At 40.5% G+C, this 27615-nt stretch overlaps 1 protein-coding gene across 8 annotated transcripts; it reads right to left on the minus strand.

The window, feature by feature from the left end:
- Nucleotides 1-1048: 1048 nt before the first annotated feature.
- ptpn20 (protein tyrosine phosphatase non-receptor type 20) lies at nucleotides 1049-27390 on the minus strand. 8 transcript variants are annotated; one of them, XM_019366549.2, is made up of 47 exons: nucleotides 27253-27390; nucleotides 24980-25127; nucleotides 24604-24767; nucleotides 23800-23865; nucleotides 23529-23708; nucleotides 23294-23369; nucleotides 22817-22897; nucleotides 22517-22592; nucleotides 22127-22280; nucleotides 21795-21866; nucleotides 21433-21607; nucleotides 21087-21222; nucleotides 20833-20971; nucleotides 20583-20735; nucleotides 20135-20320; nucleotides 19865-20027; nucleotides 19239-19506; nucleotides 19069-19148; nucleotides 18553-18630; nucleotides 18337-18444; nucleotides 18081-18197; nucleotides 17741-17949; nucleotides 17078-17179; nucleotides 16728-16821; nucleotides 16075-16160; nucleotides 15416-15587; nucleotides 14794-15005; nucleotides 14182-14280; nucleotides 13612-14093; nucleotides 12865-13441; nucleotides 11698-11868; nucleotides 11429-11603; nucleotides 11130-11340; nucleotides 11013-11050; nucleotides 10672-10758; nucleotides 9914-9975; nucleotides 9453-9614; nucleotides 9115-9364; nucleotides 7294-7400; nucleotides 5913-5995; nucleotides 5367-5503; nucleotides 5104-5252; nucleotides 4805-4895; nucleotides 3824-4158; nucleotides 3519-3734; nucleotides 3163-3225; nucleotides 1049-3076 (listed from the first exon to the last, which is right to left on the minus strand). In XM_019366549.2, exons 2-47 carry the CDS (start codon nucleotides 25101-25103, stop codon nucleotides 2966-2968), a joined length of 7077 nt encoding a protein of 2358 aa, XP_019222094.1. In that variant the 5' UTR covers nucleotides 25104-25127; nucleotides 27253-27390; the 3' UTR covers nucleotides 1049-2965. The 8 variants fall into 8 exon arrangements, 6 of the variants coding, with proteins under 6 accessions (XP_019222094.1, XP_025753477.1, XP_013124595.2 ...); XM_019366551.2 differs by lacking the exons at nucleotides 1049-3076; nucleotides 3163-3225; nucleotides 3519-3734; ... (1 more) ...; nucleotides 4805-4895; nucleotides 5104-5252 and having other exon boundaries at nucleotides 5430-5613; XR_002064282.2 differs by lacking the exons at nucleotides 1049-3076; nucleotides 3163-3225; nucleotides 3519-3734; ... (1 more) ...; nucleotides 4805-4895; nucleotides 5104-5252 and having other exon boundaries at nucleotides 5439-5503; nucleotides 7302-7400.
- Nucleotides 27391-27615: the final 225 nt, after the last annotated feature.

A 27615-nucleotide genomic window follows, 5' to 3' on the forward strand; every position in this document is an offset into this window, starting at 1 on the left:
TAAATGCCTTGATTTAAAGTTTTCACCCCATGTAATGTGTGAAGAGATACACAGAGGTGAAATATGAGGGGACAGCAAAGCTTTAAAGGAGGATGGGACTAACATGCCATGGTTAAGTGTGTCTGTGTGTGTATGTGCTGCAGTACATAACTTGAGTCCATTTTTTTTTTAAATCGCTACACAGATGGAAAGTGAACCGGCTTGTGTCCGTGTTACACTGTGAGAACACAAGATTTACTCATTTCTTCACATTTTTTATGACTTTCAAACACATTTTCTGACTCATTGCCTCTGTTAAGAATTTACTATCATTTTTGTTCCCAGTTTGAAATGTCTGTATTGTCAAACTCTTAAGAAGTGTTCCATAAAAGATATTCCACTTTGATCCTTGGCCCTTTTTCTTGCACTCATCTGTTTTCAGAATGACAATAGGACCCAGCAGCTTTATTTTAATGGCAGTGTTGAGTCCTTGAGCCTGTCAGTAATTCCTGCCTTGTGTTGTGGTTTGAATTTGAAACGCTGACTATTTAATAAAATGACATACACTGAATTGAGTTGCTGGTGGTTTTGCTATAACTCATAGCAATAAGAAGGTCTGAGCTGGGGAGTGAAAAGAAATAGGAGGAATGGGGGTGGGTAACTGGGGGATTGTATGTGTGTGTGAGTGGATCTGGTATAGATATAGTACACAAGAGCAGTGGCTGAGAAAGTGGAGAGAGGGCGAGCGAGTAAATCTGCTCTGTGGCTTCCCCAGCATCAGGTTTAAATGTGCGCAGAGTGTGCAACGTTTTCCGAGGGATTTCCATGCTGTCACAAAAGACCCCTGTGAGACCAGCTTATTTACCCTGCAGTAAAACCCGAGAGGGAGTAAACCGTGCAGTAAAAGTAGAAAAAGGGACACAGTGGAATTAGATTTAGGGTCGCCTCCGGCTCGCTGTTCTGTGTGTGCCATCAGGGAAAACCCAATCTGCTGCTCTCGTTCCGTTATTCGAGTTGAATTATGTTGTGTTCGGAGTCAAGGGGTAAAATGTGTTGTATAACACACAAACAAGTTTCAGAATAGCTTTTAATTAAAGAGAGAGGTATTACATTGTTCTCAGTTATTGGTTACATAGTGGCTGGTACAGTGACAAGATATTAATTTGGCATAAATAAGCAGTTGTGCAATTAGAGGTTATTATATTTCACAATGCTACGCATAAGCACTTGCTTGACTGTACAAGATGCATTTTCACAGATGAATGCAAAATGTGCTTTTCTTTTGTTCTTTGAAGAATAACTGTTTTCAAACATATCAGAGTTTCAAGTAGAACACGAACTTGCACATAACAGAGGGTTAGCTATCGTTGGAAACCAACCAACCAATCAACTAACCAACCAACCAACCAACCAACCAACCAGCGCGGAGTGAAAAGATGTTTCATACACAGTACAGAGGCTGATGGCTCTGCATGGCCATCCACATGGCAAAAGTACAGTACTGCATATGTCTAACCAACATGCTCCAAACAGTTTGGAAAATTGGGTAAGAGATTCAGACATTCAGTTTCCCTCCTCCTCAGGAGTATTGCTTTGTTACATTCAACATTTTGATCATGTTCAAGTCATTTTGTCAAACTCCAGGCTGTACTGTAAGAGTCTGCATGCAATAAGAGAGCTGGTGTGTGTTTGTTAGCAGCTACAGGAACAAAGCTCACAAGCAGTGACATCCAAAGGTTGAGGTTCAAACCAGCAGCTAGAAATCATTTTAGATTTGACTTTGACCGTTGCTTTGTACAATATCTAAAGTGGCAAAATGGAAAGTTTGTAAACCTCTGAATATTTTTTGCATTTTTGGCTGAGTTTGTATTAAAATAGCTACAGAATACAGAGAAAGGATGCTATCACGTAACAAATTACATGTAATAGCCCAGCAACTAATAATTTAAATTACATCTAAATCATTTTTGTACATTTTACAAAAAAAAGGGAATATTTAGTGTCCAAATTTTAGCAAAATAGTGAATTGAAAATTTATGAATTTTCAAAAATTTGTTATGTGGGGTCATTCTTTATCTGTATTTGGGATCACCAAGTTATGATAATGTTTAATAAAATGTTGTCTTTGTGATAGATATTGTATAAAATGAGCACACAAATTAAAAAAAAAAAAGACCGGAAGGCAGTGTGTGAACACCACACTGTTTCAGAAGTACAACTTAACGAAAAGGTGAGATGTGATGTTCCTCTGGTTTGAATTAACCAAAGTCCACCTTACAAACAGACCAAAAGCTGCTCGTTCACTCCAACCACTATCAGGTGCTCTCAAATCTGTTTCTTGTCCTCCGTCCCTGACCGCTTCAGACAAGTGGGCTGGGGTCAGTATGGAGCAAGTGATGTGTATCTTTCCAAGGCACTTGATGCTTTTCATTCCCTTAGATGATTAATTAAAGAAAATCAACATTGTTCTTTTACTAATACCCTTTTTTGCAGGGTACAAATGCACTTAAATGAAATCATAACACAATCTTGAATCAAATGCTACTCATCGAGGTTTGAAACAGACATTAACTTTGGTATGATGATCTTACACTTGTGCACTTTGATGACATTACTGCCAAGATGTAAATATTACCAGATTTAAAATAACATGCAACGTAAAAATGTAAAGAACATGGAGAAAAATATTATATTAAAAAAAACCCACAATGTTTGAGACAGAAGGCAAATCACTAAACCTGAAAAGGCAAAACAACCTCAGTGATCTAAAATAACGTGAGATAATCACAGCACCAAGAACACATACACAGACAAAGTCAGTTGAAATCATTGTAGCAAAGCTGAGAAGTACAGATTGCATATTATAGCCGGCTAAACTAAAGGAAGCCAAAGTAAAACTGTATCATCGACGTATCGCTCTGCTGGGCGCGACTGCACGTGGTCGAACATTCACAGCTTGTTTCTTACAGGTACGGTGGAAACATTCTCAAACTACTTTGTGGTTTCTTGGGTCTTCTGGTTGCCACTGGCTGCTGTGAAGCTCTAAAATCCCCTGTAAAACCTCCAACCAGACTTTGTAGCAGAAGAGGTACTGCTCCTGAAATGAGGGGGACAAAGGACACGTCTAATTTTGGTTACCATCTATTCCAACGCTTGAATTTTAACCCTTCTGCTGGCACTGACCTTGGTTTGAATCATCCCGTGTCGCTGAAGTCTCATCTCTTTCACAATGTTGCTTACATTAATCTAAAGGTAAAAAAAGAAAGCTGTTAAGCACAGATGAAAATGCATGCATGTTTTATTTCAAATAACAGTGATTAATGAAGCTGCTGGGTCGCACTTTGGCACAGCGGTGGTTTAAGAATAGCCAGTGATAATAGGATCTGCCCCTGCTGACCTATGTGAAAAATTTCACATCTGATAATTGTTTTTTATTTTTCCGGAATGTGATAGATAAGTGCCATCTTTAGAACTGTGCCAGTCGCATAACTAAAACCACTAAATGCCAATGAAAACCCATCAAAGTGGATTCCACTCACAGGCAAATCATTCTCGATGAGGCTAAGGATGATGTCAGTACAAATAAGAACTCCTGTGCGTCCGATGCCAGCGCTGCAGTGCACAGTGACGGGCCCTTTATGGTGCACCGCCCTTAGGTAGCGGATGAAGCGAACCAGCTGCTCGGAGGAGTGCGGCACACCGTGGTCAGGCCAGTGTGTGAACTTCAGGTGTCGAACAAAATGTGTTTCGCCAGTCTGGAATGGCAATTCATCAAATTTTTGCACAAAACTTGTATTTATTCATTTTTTTCAGGAAGTCAGAAAAGAAAGTGCCTATTTCTCACCTCACTCTCCACCATACGGATGATCTTGATGTGGAAGTATTCCAGGTACTGTTGGTTCTCGAGGTGAAGCTGGTACCTGCCTACATCCAAAGGCACACCCAGCTTCTCTGGCCAGTATTTGTGACATTTAATCCTTCCCCGCTCTACTTCCTGGGTCATCATGGAAACGACGTCAGATTTATTTTCCCAGATCATCTGCCAGAAGGTTTGCACAGTGGAAGGTAAAGGGCCCTGACAGGAGATGTAGAAGAACTCTTCATCGCCAACTTGCATGCGGATGTAGCTGGCATTGATATAGTCCTGGTTCTCTCCAACCACAACACGAGTTTTGTCATCTAAAGGAAGAAAGAGCAAAAACAACACAAAAAAATAGTCTCTGTGTGTTTTTGAGTTTGAGCCACAGACTTTACATGTCACTCAGTGGTTAATGAAGCCTTGATTTGAGCATTTTTATCACCAGCATCTCGATGTTTTGAAACCAGACGTGATGAGCGAGCGGTGCATCTGACTAAGAAGTCAAGGACGCTGCGAGTTTATGAGGTAGTGATTAATTCTATTGTTTATTTAACCACAAATCAGACAGCAAACCTCTGGAATTCGTGGTGATAACACAGCTTGTAATATTATTTGTTCCTGATGCTCCTTCGTTTATTAAAAATATAAATCCTAGATAATTACAACATCACATACTTGGCAGACTCAGAGACAATTATAAGTGTGGTACCAGTGAGTTATTGAGAAATAATTTGTTCTGTGTAAATTAAATTGCTTAATTGCTGTAAACAAACATCTTCACCCCCTTCTTTGTTAGAGTCAGCTTAAAGTGAGGCAATGAAACAATGAAATGCCAAGTCCCTGAGAATTCGTTTTTACGAGCTTTAAACCACCAATGAGAAAGACGGAACCCCCAAAAACGGGAACATAAAATGAATTGCAAGGTTTGAATAAATAAAAAAAATTAAACGTTTACACTCGACTTACAGGGTAGGATGTCTCTGTAGCGGTTCTTGTCTCTGTTCTCAGGAGCTTTTCCCACTAGACAGTTGTCAGAAGGCTTCAGATGCTCCAGAGCCTTTAGTATAAACATGGACATAATAACCATAATAACTTAAGATAATGCACCATTTTAATAAATGCTGATTTTCTACAGCATGGATGTTTGTCTGCAGCTCCACAGTGGAACCCATATTGTAGTAAGTTACATAATAACTTCCTTTTTATAAATCCAGTGTCATTGTGGAAGACGTAATTGGCACATTTTACAAGTAGTGCATACAAACCATGAACTCTTTGACCAGTTCATACTGGTCCAGTTGATGCTGGAGAATCTGGATGAGAGCTTTGACTCTGGAGCCTGAGTACTGGCTGGTCTTTGCAGGGGTAATAAGAGCTAGACTGGCCAGTTCCTCCTCTGATACTATGGGTGGGCCTGAGAAAAATATAGATTGAAAGAAGTGGAGACAAGGGTCACTTTAACCCTTTAATGCAAACATCTATGTATTTTAACTCAGACTTGTCATTACAGTACTAGAGAAACAAGCACCTGTTTGGGATGAGGCCATTTCCTGACCTTTGGTGCTGAATACATCGTCATCATCATCTTCACTGCTCCAGCCGTCTGACTGGGGTTTCCGGATGTCTTTGCAGGAGTGGTCCAAAAGTTTGCTCATAATTTGTTTCCTGGGGGAGTCAGGGGGCAGGGCAGGGGTGAGACCAGACCATTTTTAGTCTTCGGTAGGAAGGGATGAAATCATGCAAGGCTGAGCTTCCTTTCCCTGCGACTTTTCCACCTAAAATACAGTATAAACAAAAGGCTAAAATATATTTTTACTACTGCTGTACCTTTCTTTTTTTAAGCCTGCATGGAATAGTACTATACACTTCCTAGCTGTTACACTAACTGACATTTTCTTCTAATGGGGATCACAGTTCACAAGCATCAACGTTTATCCCACAGTCATCTTTTATGTATTGCTCTTTGCTGCCTCCTTATGGATAATGCTGGTACTCCAGCATACAAAGATGCAGGAGGAGGGGGGTTGAAGAAGAGGACACGAAATATGTAGACAATACAAGAGAGTAGTACTACCTGTCAGAAGCTCCATGCAACATGTCAGTGACACTGAGGGATGGGCAGCAAGCTTGATGAGAAGGGGTGCTGTTACAGCTCTCCTGTTCCACAGACAAAAAGCCAGAGGAGGCAACAGAGGGGAGGAGCAAGATGTTAGCAGCAGATGTTAGTAAAGATGTAAAGAAGGGTACGATTTAATTTTAACAGTTAATAATGTTGCAGTTAGTTTATATACAGTACTGTACAAAAGTCTTGGGCTGTCTTTTCTTTTTATTTTACTAGGAAAATGAGAAATAGGTGCAGTCAGGTATTGAAACATGAGCAACCACACATGGAAAATGCTGCATACAAGACAAAAACAGAGTTTGTACAATTGTAATGAGCTTGAAAGTCAATATTTGGTATCACCACTTTTATTCTTTAACACAGCCTGAACTGTCTTAGGCAAGCTTCTTGTATCTTTGGGAATAGTTCTCCAAGCTTCTTGAAGGACATTCGATGCTCTTCTTTGGATGTTGGCTGCTTTTGTTCTGTTCCCTACACTGCTTCAATACTGTTGAGGGTCTGGGCTCATCTGGGCCCATCTATGAATGACAGTGTTTCAATGTATGTTTTTTCTATCCAGGTATGTTTTTTCTGCACTGCTAGTGTTTTGGGGATGATGGTCATGCTGAAAAAGAAAGCCTTTCCCAATCAGATGCTTTCCAGGTAGTATTAAATGGTAATGAATTGTACTTTTCTGGAATTATAAGTCCATCAATTTTGAGAAGACCCCCCCCCAACACCCCCAAAGCTGAAATGCAGCCACAATGACAGGAGCTTTACCACGTTTTACAGTTGGCTGTAAACCTCTGCTGTGCTTCTTTCCTGACCTCCTTTGTACACACTGATAAAACTTTGAATCAAAACTTTCAAATTTGCGCTCATCATGTCATAAGACCAGTTGGCACTGATTTTCAGTCCACTTCTTGTGTAATTTTCCATAGCTCTGGCTCTTCTCCCTGTTCCCTTTCCTCAAGAATGGGTAAGTGACACTTATTCTTCCTTGGAGACGATTTCTAGGCAAGTTTCAGCAAACAGTAGACAGATCAACTGAGATGTATCTCTCATGTTAACCTTGATTAGGCACCTTTTTAAGGTTCACAGGTCAGGGTTAAATGACTTAACATGCAAAAAACATCCCGCTGAACATGATCAGGTACAGGGACTGGAGCGAAAATGAGTAAAAAAACAGCCAATGTCCAAAGAAATCTCTGATAGACCTTCAGAAAGCTGGAGAACGATTGCTCAAGACCACTTTAAAAATTACAAGAAAGTCTGGCTACTTTGAAGTTTAAAGAAATGAGAAGTTGCTCAAGACTTTTGCACACTTCTGTATGCTTGTTAGTGTCCACATTACCTGTTTACCTGTAGTCTCATCTGTTACAACTGTCAGTAGGTGAGGTGAGGGAGGGGGCGATGTTAGAACAACATCTGCTTCATTAACCACAGGGTCTGACGTTGCCTCTAAAACAGCAAACGTAGACAAAATGTCAACAAATAACAAGATTCTACACTGTAAAAAAAATTGTAATATAAAAGTATTGTACTGTGTATTTTACAGTTCTGTACTGTTTTTCTAGAATATCATTAAATTTACATAAATAGACTGTGATTTCACATTTCAAATGTAAAATAACATAAAATCACTGTAAATGTAATAAAACATAATTTTCTTGTTTTTTAAATATATTTGTCTGAACATATGCATATTTAGATTGTTAAAATACATTCACAAATGTATCATAATTTTATAAATATTTGTCCATTATTTGAAAGATTGAACTGTTAAATTCAAATGTAATACTATAGAAAAATATATAAAATGATTCTTATGAACTTTTTTTTACATCAAATATTTAGGGCGATGGTGGCTCAAGAGTTGGCAGTTCGTCTTGTAATCAGAAGGTTGCCGGTTTGAGCCCCGGCTCGGACACTCTCGGTCGTTGTGTCCTTGGGCAAGACGCTTCACCTACTGGTGATGGCCAGAGGGGCCGATGGCGCGATATGGCAGCCTCGCTTCTGTCAGTCTGCCCCAGCTGTGGCTACAACTGTAGCTTGCCTCCACCAGTGAGTGAATGAATAGTGGAATTGTAATGTAAAGCGCTTTGAGGGTCTCGAAAAGCTCTATATAAATGCAATCCATTATTATTATTTAAACCAACTGTTAACTGTATATTTCTGTACATTTAAGTATTATTATTCATATTGCCACATTCATTGACCTTGTTTATAGGTAATTTCATTGTTTAATCACATTAAAATGTTCCTAATTTAACGTTTAGAAGCACTTGAAAAAGGCAAAATCCCATGTAAAATTAGGGCAACAAACTGTATTGTCATTACTGAAAATAACCGTATTTTTATGAGAAAGTTATTTTCTGGTATTATTTTGGCGCCCCAGCTGCCAGAATATTACTGTTTTTTTAGGATTTTTTTTTAAACAGCGTACAGCTTGTTTTAAACATCTGCTTTCTACAAATCCTTAATAATAAGAAGGGGCCACACTTTATTTTAGAGTACCCTAATAAGACATAAGAAGCTGTATTTGTATCAAATTACACAGAGCTAGAAATAATGTTTTTATTAGGCAAATTTTACAAGCCATACCTTCATTAGGCATTATTCAAGACTTTGCATGAGCTTATTTGACACTACTGTTGTGCTGTAATGTGTTGCAAATTACCCTCTAAGAAAGTGTGAGCCTCTAATAATAGGAGATAAAGAGGGATTTGACTTTATGTCTCAATAAAGAGTTGTAATGACAGTAAATAAAGAGCCTAGTAGGTATCATAGCCTGATATTAGGGGATTGGAAAGTGAAATAATATTTTTAAAAACGTGTGAGAGTAGACTGTCAACAAATTACCACCTACACATTGTAAAAGTCTGGACACCATCGAGATTTTAAGGCATGATTGAACATGTGATCCACTATGCTTTAGATTTCTTCTAATGACCAACAAATGATCCAGTAGTAAGGTGAAAGTCAGAGACAATTTATAAGTATATCTTACGGCACTAAATCTGGTTTTCAAAGCGATCTTAACTTATGTGTAAGGCACTATAAACATACTATTTCTAATTGTAGTTATGCCTAATTAGACACAAAATATGGATTTTTACATCTTTTACCATAAAATTTAGCGCAGCTTAGGAAATGTATTTGTCAGAGAGCATACCAGGGGGGCGGTCCACTGGCCTGTTCAGCATGAGGTCAGGTGAAGAGCAATTATCAGGGTTGGACACAAGAGCAGGCTGCTCAGCTAAAATAGCTTCAGTTTGAGCTGACATGTTGGGCGGTGTAGGTGACTCGGAGTAGGTCAGGGGCAGGACGTCTCTGCAGATGGTGAGCTGCACAGTCCCTTCAGCTTTGCGTAGGATTTCCACCACCTTACTGTGGCTCAGTCCAGACACAATCACACCATTCACCTAGCATGGGCACAAAGAAAATCAAAGCCTCCCCCCCGACTACGGCGGTAAAAAAAAATTAATTCCATTACATACGTTGTGTTGTTACCTCTAACAGAATATCTCCCACTCTCAGTCGACCGTCCTGCTCAGCTACTCCACCTGAGCAAATTTCTCTCACCCTGAGCATGCTGCCATTTGTTCCCCCAACCAATGCAAAGCCGAGACCTCCTCCTTCTGGTTTAGTGAACTCCACTTGCATGATGCAATTCTAAGAAGACAAGAATTGAGAAATAAGGAAACAGATTCTCTTATCAGTTTTATAGCTGTGTATTTACAAGATTTACCAGATTGTATTCTACATAAAAAATTGCCACTGTGTCGTGTACATAAATGAAGAGTAAAGAATGCTTGTCAAACACACAGATAGTGAATACATTAGCAGATTGACACTAAGCAGACTCATGTTACAGTGTCCCCTTAGACGGACACTTGTTTAAGCAAAGCAGAAGGTGTACAGGAGAAAAGACTAGGCTATTGGACAGAACATACATTTGTTAATAAACTTACATCCTGTTCTTGGCCGAGAGAGAGACATCTGAATTGTCCAGCAGTCTGATACACAGCTTCAGCTGAAAAAAAGCCCATTCAGACAAAAAAAAGTGTTAACACGTACATTATTATGCTTTTAGAAAACATCAAGCAAGTTTAACAAAGGGAACTTCTGGAGTTTGGCTCTAAACCAGCAGTGGAACTTTCCTTCTCTACCGATTTGCATCCATGCGACCTTCTGCATCAAAATAAATTTCAAAACCAGACACATGGAGAAAAAACAGCAACACACACCAACCTCCCACCTCTTCGGACATTTTGAAAGAGAAGTGTTGAGCGGTGTATTTCTTCTATGACAGCAAAACAAAGCTGATCTTTTCAGACTGACCCTCTCCGCTTCATACACCGTCACCAGGCAACTGAGATACCTGTCCTATAGACCACTGGCTGTATGGTTCTGACTCTGTGTACGTGTGTGTGTGTGCGGCGCCTTTGGCCTTGCAGTCCAATACGCCAGTGGAGGGCCAGAGGCTCGCTAATTATTAATCCTGCTGTGAGAGCCCAGGATCTGTCTGTCAGCATTCAGATCACACACATGTAAACGCACACACTCAGCTGCAAAGAGAGCTATCTGTCAGCACCAAGCTCATGCTTCACCCTGACAATGGGACAACCATCAAAGAGATGAATGGTAACTAGTTACTGTGCTGATGATGAAAAGAATTTGGAGGAAGCAAAAAGAGAAATAAATGAATGCGAGAAAGAAAAAAACTCACCATCTTCAGTAGGAGAGTCTTTCTCTGGGGAGACTGGCTCTTCAAAACGAGCAAAGGACTTCCTGTCCTTTTTCCAGTCAAACAGACCTGTCGAAGAGAACAAAGAGATCAAGCATTAAAAAATACCTTTGCATTACACGCAAGTAATTGTTTTGCTTCCCAGAATTTTAAGGTTTTCTGGTAATGATTGAACCTAAATTATCATTGTTGAGCACAAACATATTTGGTTTCTAAGCAATGCATCATTGCATATACTGCATAGAAACCAAACTATCCTGTTTAGCTGTCCTTGGAGTCCCGATCAAGTGAAGCCATGCCATAAATTCTTTGGAAGCACTTACCGTTCCACTTACCCCTGGGGGTCACTGGCTGCTCTTCTCTGTAACAGACACAAGAACAGACTCATTCAAAGAAAGAAAGGCAAACACTAAAAACATTATCTCTCTAACCATTAATACCTGATGACTTTTAGTTTCACTTTACGTGGAGCGATCTCACAAGCTTTGACTGCATCCTCTAGTGTCATTCCCAGCGTGCACCTTCCACAGATGTACAGGATCTTGTCATTGGGTTGGACACTACCCTCCTCGCTGGCGGGGGAACCTGGCACCACCTCCAGACAGTAGATGCCCTGCCATTTACTACCAATGCCACCTGTCAGCTTTATTCCTGGAAAGGGCACGCACACAGATTAATTCAAATAATATATGATTGATGTGCTTCTATGCAGTAAGTCAAAGTTTATATAAAGTCCCACCCAGCTGTCCTGAAGGTGTCTTGTGTAGAACAATATCAGGCAGGCTGTCACAAGAGGGTGGAGCCACCAGGTTGCTCACTGCTCTTCCTATTGTCATACTCAGTCTCCTTGGAGATGACCTGAGAATAGTCATGGCAACGTCATCTGCCACACTGGTAACATCGTGGCCATTTACCTGGTAAAAGATGACAGACAATGAACAGTTGTCATATCAACAGGACACGCTTAATGATTACTTTAAATGTGCAGGCACAAGTTTTGGTGCATACTGTGACGAGCCTGTCTCCTGCCCTGAGTCGTCCATCTGCCTTGGCTGGATTGTCCAATATTTCCTGTATGTAGTAGCAGTTGTCTAGTTTGCTTCGAGTGATGGTGAACCCAAAGCTTCCACTTCTGGACTTAGTCAGAACCACTGACAGCTCAAATTCTTTAACCAATCCCTGTGAGAATAGAAATTAGAAGGTCATGATTTTAAGAAAAAAACAAGAAAACTTTAATTTTGAAAGTTGGTGTGGGGGATATAAAAAGCTTCAAAAGTCAGTGGTCCTAAAAAGAAACACCTGGATGAACATTTGACACTAATTAGGTTCATTAGCACCAGGTCAGTAACATGACTAAGTTAATAAAGATCATCTTAGAGATGCAGAGGTTCAGAGAATCTGTGGCGACGCCTTTTATATTTTCATGTTTTTTGGAGATTTTTATCACCATTTCTTCCAATAATGAGTAGGTGGCACTCACAGGGATCTTTTTCTTTGGAAGAAGAATCATATGATCCATGAAACATGCCTTTTAGGTTGGTCAGATGCTGCCAACACCACCCCTTTGATTTTAACATAGAGGGGAAACCCTGGGTTAAGTTAGCCAGTTGATAAACAGCGTGATATAACTGCTTATCCTGATTGCCAATGTTAGTGAATCCAGAATGGAAAGATACCCAGGGTATATCAAACTGTCTTCATAGTATAGGGCAGAGTAGCACTGCATTAAAAACAGGGCTGACTGTCATTCCTGTTTTTAATGCAGCCTGCTCCATGGGCTCAGGAATTCTTCCAGATATCATCCTCTGTGAATCCAGACTGAGTTCAAAAGCCTGCATCTCTGTTGGTTTGGGGTTACATTAGTGCCTATGGAACTGGCACCTTGCATATCTGGAAAGGCACCATCAATGCTGAAAGGTATATACAAGATTTTAGAGCAACATATGAACCCATCCAGAACACCTCTTTATTAGGGAAGACCCTGCATATTTCAGCAAGACAATGCTAAACACCATAAGCTACTATAACAGTGGAAGAATTGAGGTGTTGAACCAGCCTGACCTTTCACCAGTTGAAAAAATTAACACATCATGAAATGAAAAATACAACATAATAGCAGGCAAACTAAAATTGTTGAAAACACAGCAAAATAAAACTAGAACGTCATCGACTTGCCTTTCTTCGACTCTCTTCCTCTTCCTCATCATATTCGTCATCATCGTAATCTTTGTATTCCTTTTCTTTCTTTTCTGGTTCTTCTCTAAATTGGATCGGAGCAGCCGGGGGCAGCAGTGTGGGGGGCAGCACTGGGGCAGGTGGACTAGGACAGGGAGCCACAGAGATAATCTGAGCTGTGATAGGGGTCAGTGGTGGAGGTTGAGGTGGGGGCACCAGGGGGCGGCTGATCTTGGACATGGCTTTGTAGTGACTTGGAAGAAGTCCCTGCTGGATCGGGTGGTGCTTGGTTTTTGGAGGCTGTGTTGTGAGTGGCTGGGATGGGTGTACCAGGGAACAAGTGGTGGGGGTGTCAGATAAGAGGTTGAGGGCCAAGGTGGTGGGGTTGGGGTGTTGATACTGCAAGCTACTTGAGGTTTGAGAGCTAAAGTTGGCTGTTTGAGTGCTAGCGGTGGGAAGCATGTGAGGAGGCTCCAGTGTGGAGCTGATGGTCAGGTACTCTTCATCTGCCATGATAGTGAGTCCATTTCCCATGAGGCAATAGGTGACACTTCCATCTGCCTCCTCTCTGACTCCACTGCCGATTAAAAAAAAAATCTTATTTTGTGGTCTGCTTAAAATTAAGCCAAATGTTCATGTTCATCCTAACAATAAAACTCTGTCCCGATAAAAGACATCTGCACGAGTTTTAAAAATAACCACACAACATGCACATCAACACATGACAGCTGGCATCTGAAACATTACCTGGTATACACAGAGTTGGAGCCAGTCTTAGGACAGACATCAATAAGCATCACCGTAGAGCTTGATGTTGTTGCATCCTCCTCCTCCACATCTTTGCTCTTCTTTTCTGCTTCTGCTTCCTTTTGTTGCTCGAGCTTCCCAGCAGCTAGTTGTGCCTCTGTTGGGGCAGGTGGAGACCCAGAGCCAGGCGAGGTAGGTGAGGCAGGTGATGCTGGCGAGACTGGTGAAGGAGGAGATGTAGGTGATGTTGGTGAAGGAGGTGAGCGAGGGGGAGATGGTGGAGTCTGTTGTGTCTGCACTTCTGCCTTGAGATCCTCCTGGCTCTCTGGGAGTTGTGGAGCTGCAGGAAGTTCTGAGTTTTTCTCTGTTTTTCTGGTCGGCTCCTCCTCCTGGTTGGAGGGCTTTTTGAGGAGCTCGCTGTAGTCCTCCCCCAACCTGATGTCCAGAGACCGGGATCGAGCATCACGGAGGGGCGTAAGACGCTACAGTCAGACAGAAAGTACAATAGTTTGTCTAATAATGTCTACCTTGGGACTGAATTTACAGGGATTCATGAGTATATTAGCTCACCAGCGAGTTATTATCTCCATCATTCAGTGCTCCTGGTCCAGGTCGGCAGATCAGCAGATGAACCTCAGATGGAGCTCCACGTAGCAGAAGCAAAACCCTCTGAGACAAACAGAAAAGGCTGATGGGCTAAGAAACTTTGAATTGGTTAAAACATGAGACAGACTTAAAATGTGCACAGCTATCTGACCAACATATGTTTAAAAGCAACCCTGCTATTACCATTGTAACTTCTTGGCAGTACAGAGAAGATTAAATGACACAAGCACAATGACACAAACTGTTTTCTATTTCAAGTGGTACAAGATTAAAGGATTAGTGAAACAATGAAGTGAATGAGACTTGAGAGAGAACAAGGTCACTTGTGTTACTTATACACTCGGCAGTCCATTCATGATTATCCATTGTGCTTCCACAGGTTTACACAGTTTTAAGGCTACATTGGCTATCTTGCAAACAGGTTTATTTTGCTTTTTAGCTTCTTATGGTCCAATTGTGCACCCACATTCTTGTCCTCTTATAAATATAAGAAATTAAAAAAAAAAACTAAACAAAAATTACAGCTCTTTATATATATAACAAATACACTATCTGATATAAACATATAAATTCTACCTGATAAGGAAGATTCTTGAGAGGCTCTTTGTTGACCGACAGAATGATGTCTCCTTCCCGCAGCAGGCCACTTTCCTGCGCTGGCTGACCTGGGAACAGACGTTTGATGCGGACCACGCTGCCGCGGTCTGGTCCTGAGTGCAGCTGGGAGATATAAAAGCTGAAGCCGAGGCCAGACAAGCTCTTCCTCAGCACCACCTCATGTGTGTTTTCTAGGAAAGAGATGAAAGGAAATACTTGAGCATTAACATGTGAATTGTGATCTTTAGCAATGTGCTAAGAACATTTTTTAATTCAGTGTCACAAATGCATGTTTATTTCTTTTTTGTTATTATTATTTGGTAATGCATTTTTCCCCTTTTATTTTACTTTTTTTCCTACTATTACCAGTAAAGAAGGGAAGGCTATGTGCCAGTGAACAGGAAGCTTTAAGGTTTCAGTGGATGCAATCCCAAGGGACTGAGGCGGCATCAGCCCTAGATGACTCTGACAGCAACCACAATGTAGCTGTCAGATAACTCACAGTCACCTCTGGGCCATGTGTGCACGAGTGTGTGTCCCTGACACTGTCTATCTTTTCTTTTTATTACGAGGGTAAATGCCCCTTCGTCTCCCCTCTCACCATCGGTTACAAAGCTGTAGTCCTTGGCTCGACCACTCAAGGTCGTTTCCATGGAGACTTCAGTCCTGAGGGGCTGTGTGTGTGATGCACTGTGGACCAAGGCAGGGCAGGGCGAGTCAGGTCTAGGCTCCAGAATTACTGTGGGCTCCCTCTCGAGCAGCAGGCTCACCACCTATAGGGAGCAGATGACGCACATACTCCCCCTTAATATGTTTGATAAATTTAATGGAACAAATAGCGTCACAGCGGGCACAGAGAATAATGTGTAGCAACACTGGTTCCTGTCATTTTTTCACTGGATGCATATTGTCAACAGTGAATAACACTTCCTTAAAAAAAGTTAAGGTGGAAAGGTCTAAAGGGTCAGGACAAGTCCTTGTAATTGTAAATTCAAGAGTTTGGACTTTAGTGCTTTTGTCATTATGTTAAGTTTTATGCTTTTATAGTTAAGCTAATTTAACTAATACAGACTCATTAGGGAAGGATTATCATCATGGATCACGAAAAGATGGATTTAAAGAGATGAAGAAAAACGTAACCTCTGCGGAGGATAGTCACTTAGTACTGATATTAATGTAATCATATCAGCAAACGAGAACATTTGTGTGTGTGACTGTGTTTCATTGCATGAGCAAGTGTTCATGCCCATGTATGTATACCTCCCCAGTCCTCTTCAGGAACTCGACAGCTTGATGGTGAGTCACGCCCCTCAGGTTGGACCCGTCAACCTCCAGCAGTCTGTCACCTGTCATACGCACAAACACAAACCTCATCATCATTAGCAGCATCAGAACCTAAACTGTTTGTGATGTGTGTGTGTGTGTATGTGTGTGTGTGTGTGTGTGCGGTTGATGACATGTCAACAAACTTTAAGGTCTCTCCTGCTCACTGAGGCACAAAACACGACACAGCACAGAGGTTTACAAAATTTAAATAACAGCAACAGCAAATGTTTTATAATATAATTTCTCAAATACATTTTTATGCTCTTTGGGGTTGAGACATTTTTTATCTTACTGTTCAATACACGATCACTTATGTAATATGCTGCATATGGAAGCTTAGGAACCTTTGTGTCAGATTCATACTTTACAATGCTGTGATGATGATGATGTTAGGGTGACTGTTATTAAGGATATACTTACAATGTAACAACAACTGATAAACTGGAAATAATCATTGATAACTGTGCGAATTTATCCAGGTTTAGAAGTTTAATACGGATCCTGCACATTTTCACTATTTATTTTTTATAACCCTTTACCTTTTTCGACACCTGATCATATCTTCTAGTGCCAAATAAAAAGATTACCAATTTGAATGCGACCATCCTGCTCAGCAGCACCACCAGGCACCAGACTCTTGATGTAAATGCCTCCATCATGCACATTAGTGTTAATTCCTCCCTTTGGCAAGACAGAAAAAAAAAGGAAATTCATTTGGCTGACAGTAAAGCAGTGATCTTATAAAGTTTTTATATGATTTAAATCAATTCAAATTAAATTAGTCAAGATAAAGTATTTGGCATTACATAAAGAACATGCTGTATTTTTATAGCTTCCCTATCCAAAATGATTCAGTAAAGAAACCAAAGTCTACTTTCTTTTACAACTAGAGAACAGGAGGAAAACACTCTTCATTAAAAGGGAACATTTCACTCACAGCAACACTGATGCCGAGGCTTCCACTGCTTTTCCTCAGCTCCACTACAAACCGCTCGCCTGTTTTAAGGCTCAAGATAGAGGGCGACCGAGAGCAAATGTCCTGAAAAAGACGCAGAACGGAGGATTGATGTTCGATTACAAGAAATGATTTCATGAAAAATTACATACAGTAGCATGAAAATGTATTGTAATGTTTAGAGGTTATTTCTGCAAGTAAAACATGTGAAATTTAAACATTTTTTGATTTAGAGTGTTCGTACTTGTTACTTGATAGTTTTGCAAAATGTGGCAGTTATTCAAAACAATTCTGTAAATGTATGCAAGTTTTAAAATAAGTGTCTGTAGCCCTTAATATTATAGGTAACAGTGTAAATGTTGAAGATATAATGACTTTCAAATAAATTAACATCTGTACTGAACTGAAAATAAATAGATAGTTAAAGTATTCCTAAAAAAGAAAGGAATGAATGAGTGCATCTCCTTGGGACACTTCCGAATCCTGTGAATGACGACATCTCTTAGTTTTATCCAATTAATGTGAGCACTTAATCTGTTTATCGGTTACCATTGGACTCTTTTATCAGCTTTGACAGCACTGCTTCTTTTAAAAACAGTAAAGTCAATCATCTCTAACCGCTGTCTTCTGAGCACTGGTTCTAACCTGGGCATCGTGTATTCGCACCACAGGAATGTGAAGCTTCCTGTTGTGTTTTGGAGTTGCCATGCTGGACAATGTGATGACCTCCTCGAGTTCCTCCACTCCAGGACGGTACTCTGTGCCACTCAGGGTAGTCTGTGACCCGAAGTTCCTCTCCAACGCTAATCCAAGAGTACTCTGACTCAAAGAACTTTGTCTGTCCTTCAGCGACTCTGAGAGGAAAACAACCAGGTGGCATTAAAGACCTAAAACCATAAAATAACTACTACTCTGCACAGTATGATCTGATAATAATTTATAAATATTTGAAGGATGGACGGAGAAAGCAGTGGGCTGATCTTACGCTTAGGCTGGGACACAATGAGCTCCACCTCATCGGGGCTGTTCTGTAAGATGGCAGCAGCATCACTGAATGTCACTCCTTCCAAACTAGTCTTATTTAGTGAGATGAGACGTCCACCTGGAATAATCAGCAAATCACCTTCAAGTCCTTCTGACACATCATGTCCAGTCTAATTGTGTATCTTTCTCTAGAGATTTTATGATACATTTTCATCCCGTATCTATATTTTTTAATCTGCATCGTTTGAGCTTTGCACCTGGTTTGATTCGTCCATCTTTCTCTGCAGGGCCATCAGGCACAATGGAAGCAATGAAGATCCCAAGGTCAAGTTTGCCTGTATTGTCCTCTCCCACTATCACAAAGCCTGAAACAGGAGCAGAGAATATGAAGACTTTTACTAAAGAATCACTTGGCATTAATGTTATGCCAGGAATTTTATCTCTCTCAGCTAAATCTGCGGTAATAAACTCACCAAAGCCCAGTTTGGGATCTTTCTTCAGGGTCACGCAGACTATCTCTCTCTCTGGTGGGGTCCGGGTTGGTGTATCAACTGCAAAACACATGTTTTTTAATATGACATAAATGGGCAGCAGTAAACTATTTATGTTTGCCTCGTTATTGTGCACTGGGTCACAGGGGCAGGTCAAAAGTATGGTGTGGGTTTAGGTCATATAAACAGACCAAAACATTAAGACTTGTACGCACTTTAGAAATGTTCAAATCAACAAATCTGGAATTAGATCTAAACACATGAAGAAAACATGTGGACTCCACATAGAAGAGCCCCTACTGAAAAGAAGAATAACTATTGTTGTGAGGGGACAGTGACAGCCAGACAACCAGACTGTCACTCTAATTCAACTCTGTGACCATCAAATTTCAAAACCTAATATGACTTAGAAGCTACCAAACAGGTGTCAGGTGCTCCATGCTGATTTAGTGTGTTACTCAAAGACTTGTTGCATTTCTATTTTATTTGTCAGCTCACCTCGAATGGAGGATGAGGCATCAGAGTCCTGCTTCTGTAGTGACATACTGGACATCATCCTGGGAAGAAGCTCTGGCGTACTACAACATATGTTCACGGTAACATTTAGCTAAATCCACCTATATTGTTGTGATAATAACATGAAACTTGTAATCATTATTAAGGGCTACCTCCAACACTGTCGCTCTTTTACATCCCTGAGGTCTCCCATTTCGGGCAGATCCTTGTTCAGCTCTCTACTCATCTCTCTCCTCATCTCTCTCTGTTGGCGGAGCCGAGCCTCCAATTTGGCAGTCAGGTCGTCACAGGACTTGGAGAGGGAGTCTGGTTGACCGGGCGCCAATCCTACATGGTTCAACATGCCCTCTGAGCAGGATATCCGCCTTAAGTTCAGGTTACGACCCCTGTAGGCGGATATGTACTTTTCCATGTTTTCATCTGGAGAAACAAAGTAGAATCAGGTGCTGTTTACTCTTTGTTGTGCTTGGTTAAAACCTTCTTTTAATATTAGCACTGCTAAACCCTGAAACAATATTTTTTGCTCACAGTACTCATTTCTTTTTCCATTTACGAATAAATATGATCAGTTTTTCCTACCAATCCCATCTCCAGGAGAAATGAGAAAAAAATAATAAATCAATCTAAGACATTTTATCCTATCCAGTGAGAGAAGAAAAAAATGTTGTTTTTTTTCTTCTCTCACTTAATTGGGATCAGGCTGGACAAAGAAGAGCTCTTATTCTGATTTCTCTTTTATTTGTGCAGTTTAATCTTTAAGCAGTCAAAATATTCCCACCTGGGATTAAGGTGTGGTTTAGCTGTCGTGACGTCATCTCGCTGTGAAACTTGTGCTGTGCTGAGCAGAGGTTTAGGAGGTATTGTGCTATTTTTGAGCTTTCCGTTACAAAACCATGCTTTTTCCCACTGGGGCCACCACACTCTATAATCAGTTTACGTCGCTGAAAGACATAAATCATTATTTAGTTCCTTTGAGCTTCATAGCAATACTACAAGTAATGTCTTACACAGCTTAGAAAAGTCTGACTGAAAGGTCATATGTTTTTACCCCAGTGGATATGGAGTCAGTTTCCCTCCAGAGGAAGCGTCTGGTGACAGTCCGGACGTGATTCTTCATCTCGTACACGATGATTCCTTTGGCACAGACTCCCAAGACCAACTCTCCAACCACCGGCCTTTTCTCTCGCCCCACACGGTGGAACATAACTCCATACTCTGGTAGCTGTTGTGCAATCTGATGTGCACATGGTTTTCAGATTTTGTGGGACTCAAAATCTGGGAGTTTAGCTGTTGATCCTAACTCTCATATATACATGTATTTATAAACTAAGCAGAACAGTAAAACTGTCAAATTAAAAAAAATAGTAGTTGTAATAAAAAAGTTCACCCAGACTTATGACTATAGCATACATGCAGTAACTAAAGGACAATATAAGCTACTTTTTAAACGAGTCTGTGTACTTGTGTGGGAATAAATGCATTATTAGCGTGGTTACCTTTAGGTACTCCATTTCTGCCTCTTCTGGCAGCATCTGTGCATGACTTGTATGTAGTCTTGGCAACTCTTCCTTGACGCTGGGCAGGGCAAGCTTCTCAAGCATCCTCTTGGACACATAGTGCTCTGGTTGGTAATAGTTCTTGCCATATAACTAAAAACAGAGACACAAAAAGGATAAGGATACACACTGACAGATAATGCTGCGACTTAAAGACATGCTGCAAACATGATCGTTATGCCCTCTGTACCTCTGACATGTAATCACCAAACTCAGCCTGCAGCGCAAGAGCAGCCAAGAATAAGCCTGTCTCCTCATTACAGTAAAGCCTGTCCTCCAAGATATCCTTACGCAGCTGTAAGTAGTACTGGTGACGAGTCAGTTTGTGCCTAGGAAGGAGGAACAAAAAGAAGAAGAAAAAGGCAACAGTGGGTTTAACTAAATACATTTCTGAAAATGAGCTTCCTGCATATGAGTTAATTGTGAGACCGCTGCAGCACTTACAGAATGAAGGAGATATCATCAACAAAAAATTTGACTCGAAGAAACACCAAAAAGGATGATATCTGCCCTTTTTTCCAACTGTCAGGGGCAACTTTGGAGATTTTTGTTTCATGATCCAAAAAGAAATATTCATCATCTGCAGAATGCCAAAGAAAAGCTTCTTTAGCCACATTTGTCTGAAGTGACTAAAACATCCAATCGTGGAAAGACAGATTCAAAGTCATTTCAGTTTTTCTCTGGAAAGGTATTCAGATAAATTACATATTCAATTTTTTTTTACTGTCAATCCTTTCTCACAACCAGTGCACTCAAGATAGATCAGGTCCCATTTATTATGTGCTCTTACCATCTAGGAAGGCAAGACCAAAGTAAAAGTGTTCCACCAAGTTTGCGTGCGCGACCACCATGTCAAACACATCTCTTGCTCTGGACTTAATGTCACAGCGAACCACCACGTACTGTCCATTAGGCATCACAACAGTCACTTCTCTCTGAGACGAACATGAACGGCCCTTTCTGGACTGTGGCGTATACACACAAACACACAGACACACACGTACATGTACATACATATACAAATACTATACATGCAATTATGCAAATAGACACAGTTCAGCATGCGAGAAAGGACAAGCTAAAACAACATGAGCAAACAGAAATGTAAACCGAAATTGCTTATGGGCAAGTGAGCCGAGATTATTCATTTACCACAATAGATCCTGGAAGCTCAAGAACAATTTGTTGCTCATCTGGCATTCTGACGAACTCGGGACCCAATGCCTGGAAAATAAAATTAATTAAACAAATATATATATATATATAATCAGCAGAAACACATCTGACAGGTTGTCATTCCTCACTAAATGATCAACTGTCTACAGAGATTTTAGTTCACCTGCACTGACTACTCTACAGTTCACTGTCATTCTAATACAGCTACATGCACACAGATCCACAGCATGCACTTTTACTTCGTGCCCTGCAAAAACATTTCACTTGACTTATGTCACTGATACATACCAGTTAGTTTCTGAGCTTACCTTAGATTTTCTCTGGCTCAGGCTGAGCGAGGAGTCGCTGAATGTGATGGAAGGACTGTGAGATCTGCCTGATGTCTTCGGAGAGATGTCGTGATGGGGACTCCTACCGAGCCAACTGCAGTTGCTGTCCCTGTGACGAACCCCACGAGGGATTCTGAGGGGAGAGAGGTGGGTGGGGAAGGACAGATTGTGTAATAGCTGTGCAGGCGAGTTGGAAAAGTCGAACAACGAGAAAATGTCAGGTCCCCTCAAAGTCAGTACAGACAATAAGGACGGGGGAAATGAGGAGCGGAAAGATTTATCTGTGCTGACATGAATGCACAGATAGCATCCTTCTACACTCTTGGTGATTTAGTGATGGTGTGCATGTATGCATGCATATATACATGCCTTTCTAAAGAAGATTGGTACAACGATGTGGGAGAGCTTCTCGGTCTTTGTCTCCATGGTCTTTGAGGTAAACTCCCTATAAAACATATTAAAAATGGTTTTTTTTAAAAATAGCACACATATATAAGTTCTGACTGTAAAACGCATTAAACAAAAATACATACAAAACATAAAAGCATGCATAATTCAGGGATTACATCCAGACACTAAAGTGATGCATTTTGACATGAAACAAACTTCTTTGAAAGACATCCTGTGACTTCTGTTCAGGATTTGGTTTCAGCCAAACTTAACGCATACCTGACTTTGAGTCAGAGTCCGTTGAGTATCTTCTACCTTCAGCACTTCCTTCGCTGAAGTCTGAAAATGGCCCTCTCTTTCCTGTCATCCAGGTAAGAAATGAAAGATGGCAGCAATGTTTAATCTGTTTTTTCCTCTCTGCTGCCCTGAGACACTAAGATGTTTGAACAGACCTGCAGGAGGTTTTAGCTTGGAGCATCTCGCTCAGTATCTGATTACTGGCTCTCGCAGGATCCTAATCCTGGGCTTGCTTTAGGTTAAGATTTTAATCCTGTTGTCCAGTGTACAGTCTTGAGTCAAACCAACAGTGACTGCAGCTACTTCCAGGAAATATGTAGATGACACTTCTTAAAGGTCAAATTTATGTAGGATGCATTAGGATTATTTAGAAATTAAATGAAATGACTCAGCTTTTTATGTGTGTGTTGTATGGACCTAATTTAAATCAAACATTTATCTCAACTGTATCATGCTCACCATGAAGTCTTTCTCTGATCATCAGACTTCTGCCGCTCAGAGGGACATTGCTGTCTGGCAGAGACGTCTGGTCCATCTGGAGGAAAAAGAACCCCTGCTATTCACAGACACTTTCATTTTTTTTTCATTAGTGCGCAGTATGGCATTCATTTCACACACAGAATAGGCTGATGAGGACATAAAATACCATCAGACATGACCTTAGTGTAGAAAGTCTTTTTTTTCCCCGACTCACTGATTCATGAAAAACCTCCTCCACCAGCTGCCTGATGACTTTGGCGGGGGGCAGCAGGATGGAGGCTTTGACCTGGGATTCGCAGGCTTCCAGGATGGAGTTGAGGTTTACCCGGCGGTGAGACAGGTCCTCACACATGCTGAGGAGGAGGCTGTTTAGATGGTCACTCAACTGAACCGGCTGAAAATGAGAATTTAAATAATAATTACAACAGCTGAGCTGTGATGGTTAATGAGAAAGTAACTGATGATTTTATATAAGGGGCTATTACCTGATTTTGAGGTAGGTGAAAATCAACTGACCAGTAGAGAGTCATACCCAGTGAATACACCAGCATCTACGCAACAGATGAAACCAGGTTTACTTTTGCATTCCTTCATAATGTGTTATAATAGTGACAATAATTATATATGAATGAGAGTGAAGTTTTTCCAGTAAGAAGCAAATAAGAGTAAGAACAAGATAGATACAGTAGATCGAAGTGAGCTGGTTTGCACAGAGAATCTTTAAAACAATAAAAAGAAATATATTTCAAGTATGATTGATTAAATCGGGGGTATGCCGTATAGTGGATGAATAAAGCAGAAATGCATATTACTGAAGCAAAAGGCAGCAGAGGTTTTGAATTGTGCATTGTGCTTTCTTTTTTGTAGTTTTAAGGCATATTTCTTGAACATGAATTCTATATAGTGGTTTTCCAAATACGAAATATTGTTATATAAATGTATGATCATTTTCACATTATAATTTTTTTTTAATAGTTACTTTTTTGGACAATGTTAGTACACACGTAGGGCTCTCAACTGCAGATGTCAGGCCATGATTTTCTTTCTTCAGCCACTAGATGGCGCACTTACACCTTATTCGACCTTCAGCTCCAGACATCCTGAGATTTTCCACTCAATAGAAGATACACATCAGTTTATGACTGGATTGATTTTAACGTCGCGAAGTCACTGCAGAGTTTAAAGTCGTTAATAAGCTGTAATGCTACAGGCTCTAGTACTCTGCACTGTTTGAGAAATCTGCCTTCCACTTTCACGTGAGATACGGGTACGAAAACACGCGCACTGACCCTCTCTGTGGCAGGTTTGGTTGAGCTGGCACGGCCCTGCAGCATCTCTGGAGCGGCGAATGTGGAAACCTCATCTGATAGGCCACAGTTCTTAAATGCTAAGGTACCAGTGGCTGACAGCAGCAAGGAGGTGGGGCTTATGATACTGCACATATTGTTGTGACCTGAAAAAAAGGAAACATTTATGTACTATCGGCTTTACTGTAGTTTTACACTAAAGTCCCACTGAGGGAAGCAAGAATGCACGATATGTTTAAATGGTTTCATAGATTTTCCACTGGCGCAACATGATAGTATGGTCATGGCGTTATAAGGCATGATGTATGTGAGGCTAAAATAACAGGGAGTGAGGTGGGGAGGGTCCTAAATGCTTTACCCTTATAAGAGACATCCACTAAAGACTCTGCAGTGCCCAGCAGCAAGGACCAGACCTCCTCCTCCAGCAGAGGTCCCCCTCGTGCCTCCAGTACTTCAGCTAATGTTACAAACGTGCTGCTCATTCTGCACACACTCCACGTATGCACCTGAGGGGGAATGCACATGGAGAACATATGCATAATACACACCGTTACATATGCAAATTGCGACTCATTAAAGGCATTTTTGATAGTAATATTCTAAAGAGAGGGTTAATTTCCCTTGCTTTACATGCAAATCAGGTATGTATAAGAGGCTGTATGTAAAGTGAAAAATGCACACATGATACTTAGTTATTATTCTTTATGCCAAACTTGTTATATATTACCCTCAATATTTTTGGCTTTAGAGAGAGAGCTGTAAGAAATTCTGGGACATTTCATAAACACAAAAATCCTTTTCACTGGATTCAGATTACTTTAGTGCTTTGGTCTTACTGCCTCTCACTTTCTTTGCCACTCCCATCTTCTAATTGGCTTTTCTCTGACCTGGGGGCAGTCCTGAGGAAGCTTTCATTCTTGCACCAAAGCAAGTGTGTCATTATCCCAAGTTAGTTTGTTACATACTATGCAGTTACCACATCTACATACAGCACTTTGAGTGCTGCATATAGATGTATTTTTCTTACTTTGAGCATTATGGTGGTTGCTGAGCAGTTCACTATTTTATATAGATGAACATCCAGTTGGACTGGACCTAAAAATGCGATTGTTTGGGACGATTATGGTAAAAACAAGCAATGACGCTTATGGGTGGTCTCAAATGAATAAACAGTCTTACACGCTTTCTATGAAAACATGAGGAATAACACTGTGAGTAAAACAGGCATGTTGATTTCCCCAAAGCTAAAGGTTAAACTGAGTTTTCTCAGTGGCCAATGACAGAATCTGGTTGTTATTGGTGAATAATTAAGTCCAGTATAACCTGATCACCCTGCCTCTTATTCTATCAGATCGATTGGTTTTATTGTGACTCTAAGTTAGTCTAAATCTTTCAAAGCAGTAATATAATAGGCTTGTTTCTACAGATACAAACCAACCTAATTACTTTAGACCTGATTAAATCTCCCTCTTAAACTGAACTTATCCTTGGCTTACAAGATTAAATGCGTAGCAAAAAAACAAATACGCTAATCAAATTGTAAGGCTATGAGGTTTAAAATCTAAGATGATACAACTGTAAAATTATATTGACAAGAAAATCATAAAATCATCCTCCCATAGACTACATAATGATGCTTTGAATGAAGCTAAAAAGTATGAAATTTGTCTGTTCCCCCACCGATCTAGTCTTCAGTAAAAGTTCAGCAACTGTGCTTCTGTAGAGCTATTGGAGTAACTTTTGTAAAGAGGCACACTGCTACTGGAGCCTGAAGAAAAACCTGGTTATTGGATGGTAGTTATAGCAACAATAGTTTTATGTGTTACTAAATTTGTGAGGAAACTGTAAGGGAATCATGCTGTACATACAACAACATGGATCTGCTGATGGTCTAGGTCAAGTATGTTAACTCACCATCAACATCAAACTTTCAGTTTCTATTAGAACATCTATATTCCCATGCAGACAATGATAATTACATTATAATTGGAGAACATATAGACATTCATTTAAATTCATTATAATTGCAGCGTGCAAACACAGTGTTTTCTCCTTCATACATTATGTTTGGACTAAGATACGGAACATACTGTGATTTAATGAACCACTAGATGACTAGCCTTCCTACACTGTTAGTAAAACCTTCTTACTTAATCATGAAGCAGACAGACACTTGATATAGATTCACATCCAGATGCTGTGATATATTCTGGGGAATTTAGGACATCACGCTTCTTCAAGGATCTAGGTCTCATGCAACCTTCTTTCTGGCTACAAGGTGAGAATAAACCCTACCTTCCAGTACTGTGAATTGAAAGTATGATACAGTGGGCGTAAAGCTATCATGGTGAGTGTTTATATTGTTTGTTGTGATTACAGCATAAGCAGTCTATAACATACAACCATTTTCACCCAGACCATTTTTGTCCTTACAGGCCTCAACATCACAGCTACACATTTTATAGTTCGTTCTCTTTACAGTCTTGTGGCTGTATCTCTGGGGTTTGTACCTAAAGCAGATTAGTTATCTTCTCAAATCTGCAATCAATAAAATGCAATTAAAATATGAAGACACCAGTATCACACATGTGACAAACAGTAGTGTAAAATGAAGGTGATAAAGAGTGTTACCTGGTACCATATGTAGCCTGTGTCAGCGGTCTGATCCTTAGTATTATCTTCAGTACTCCCAGGGATCCAAAGTAATCCTCGTGATCATCGCATTGCTGTTTTGATGTCCTCGCTTTGAAGGCTGCTCGGTTCTGGCAGGCAATTCATCAATGACATTAACTATACATGGTGCATTCAATTGCACTATTACCACACTCACCACGCTGAAGATCTGAAACTTTTTACTGTAATTGGCGCTATTCTTGGCGTCTCGTCTTTAAACACTTGATTGGATTAGCCCCGCGGTTTGACAACGACGGGTCAGAGCCACCAATAGCCGGTGGGGTGAGATCAGCTACACCGATTTAACTAATCCGTCTGACG

Source organism: Oreochromis niloticus, linkage group LG13 (genome assembly GCF_001858045.2).
Source record: "Oreochromis niloticus isolate F11D_XX linkage group LG13, O_niloticus_UMD_NMBU, whole genome shotgun sequence".
NCBI classification, from domain to species: domain Eukaryota; kingdom Metazoa; phylum Chordata; class Actinopteri; order Cichliformes; family Cichlidae; genus Oreochromis; species Oreochromis niloticus.

Excerpts from the sequence above, each read along its gene's own strand:
- ptpn20 (XM_019366549.2), bottom strand. The coding sequence starts at position 25,103 with ATGAGCAGCACGTTTGTAACATTAGCTGAAGTACTGGAGGCACGAGGG. Across the intron at positions 20,028-20,134 it reads CTGACTCCATATCCACTGGG|CGACGTAAACTGATTATAGA; the intron begins GTAAAAACATAT and ends TATGTCTTTCAG. Across the intron at positions 11,341-11,428 it reads GACACCTTCAGGACAGCTGG|GAATAAAGCTGACAGGTGGC; the intron begins GTGGGACTTTAT and ends TGCCCTTTCCAG.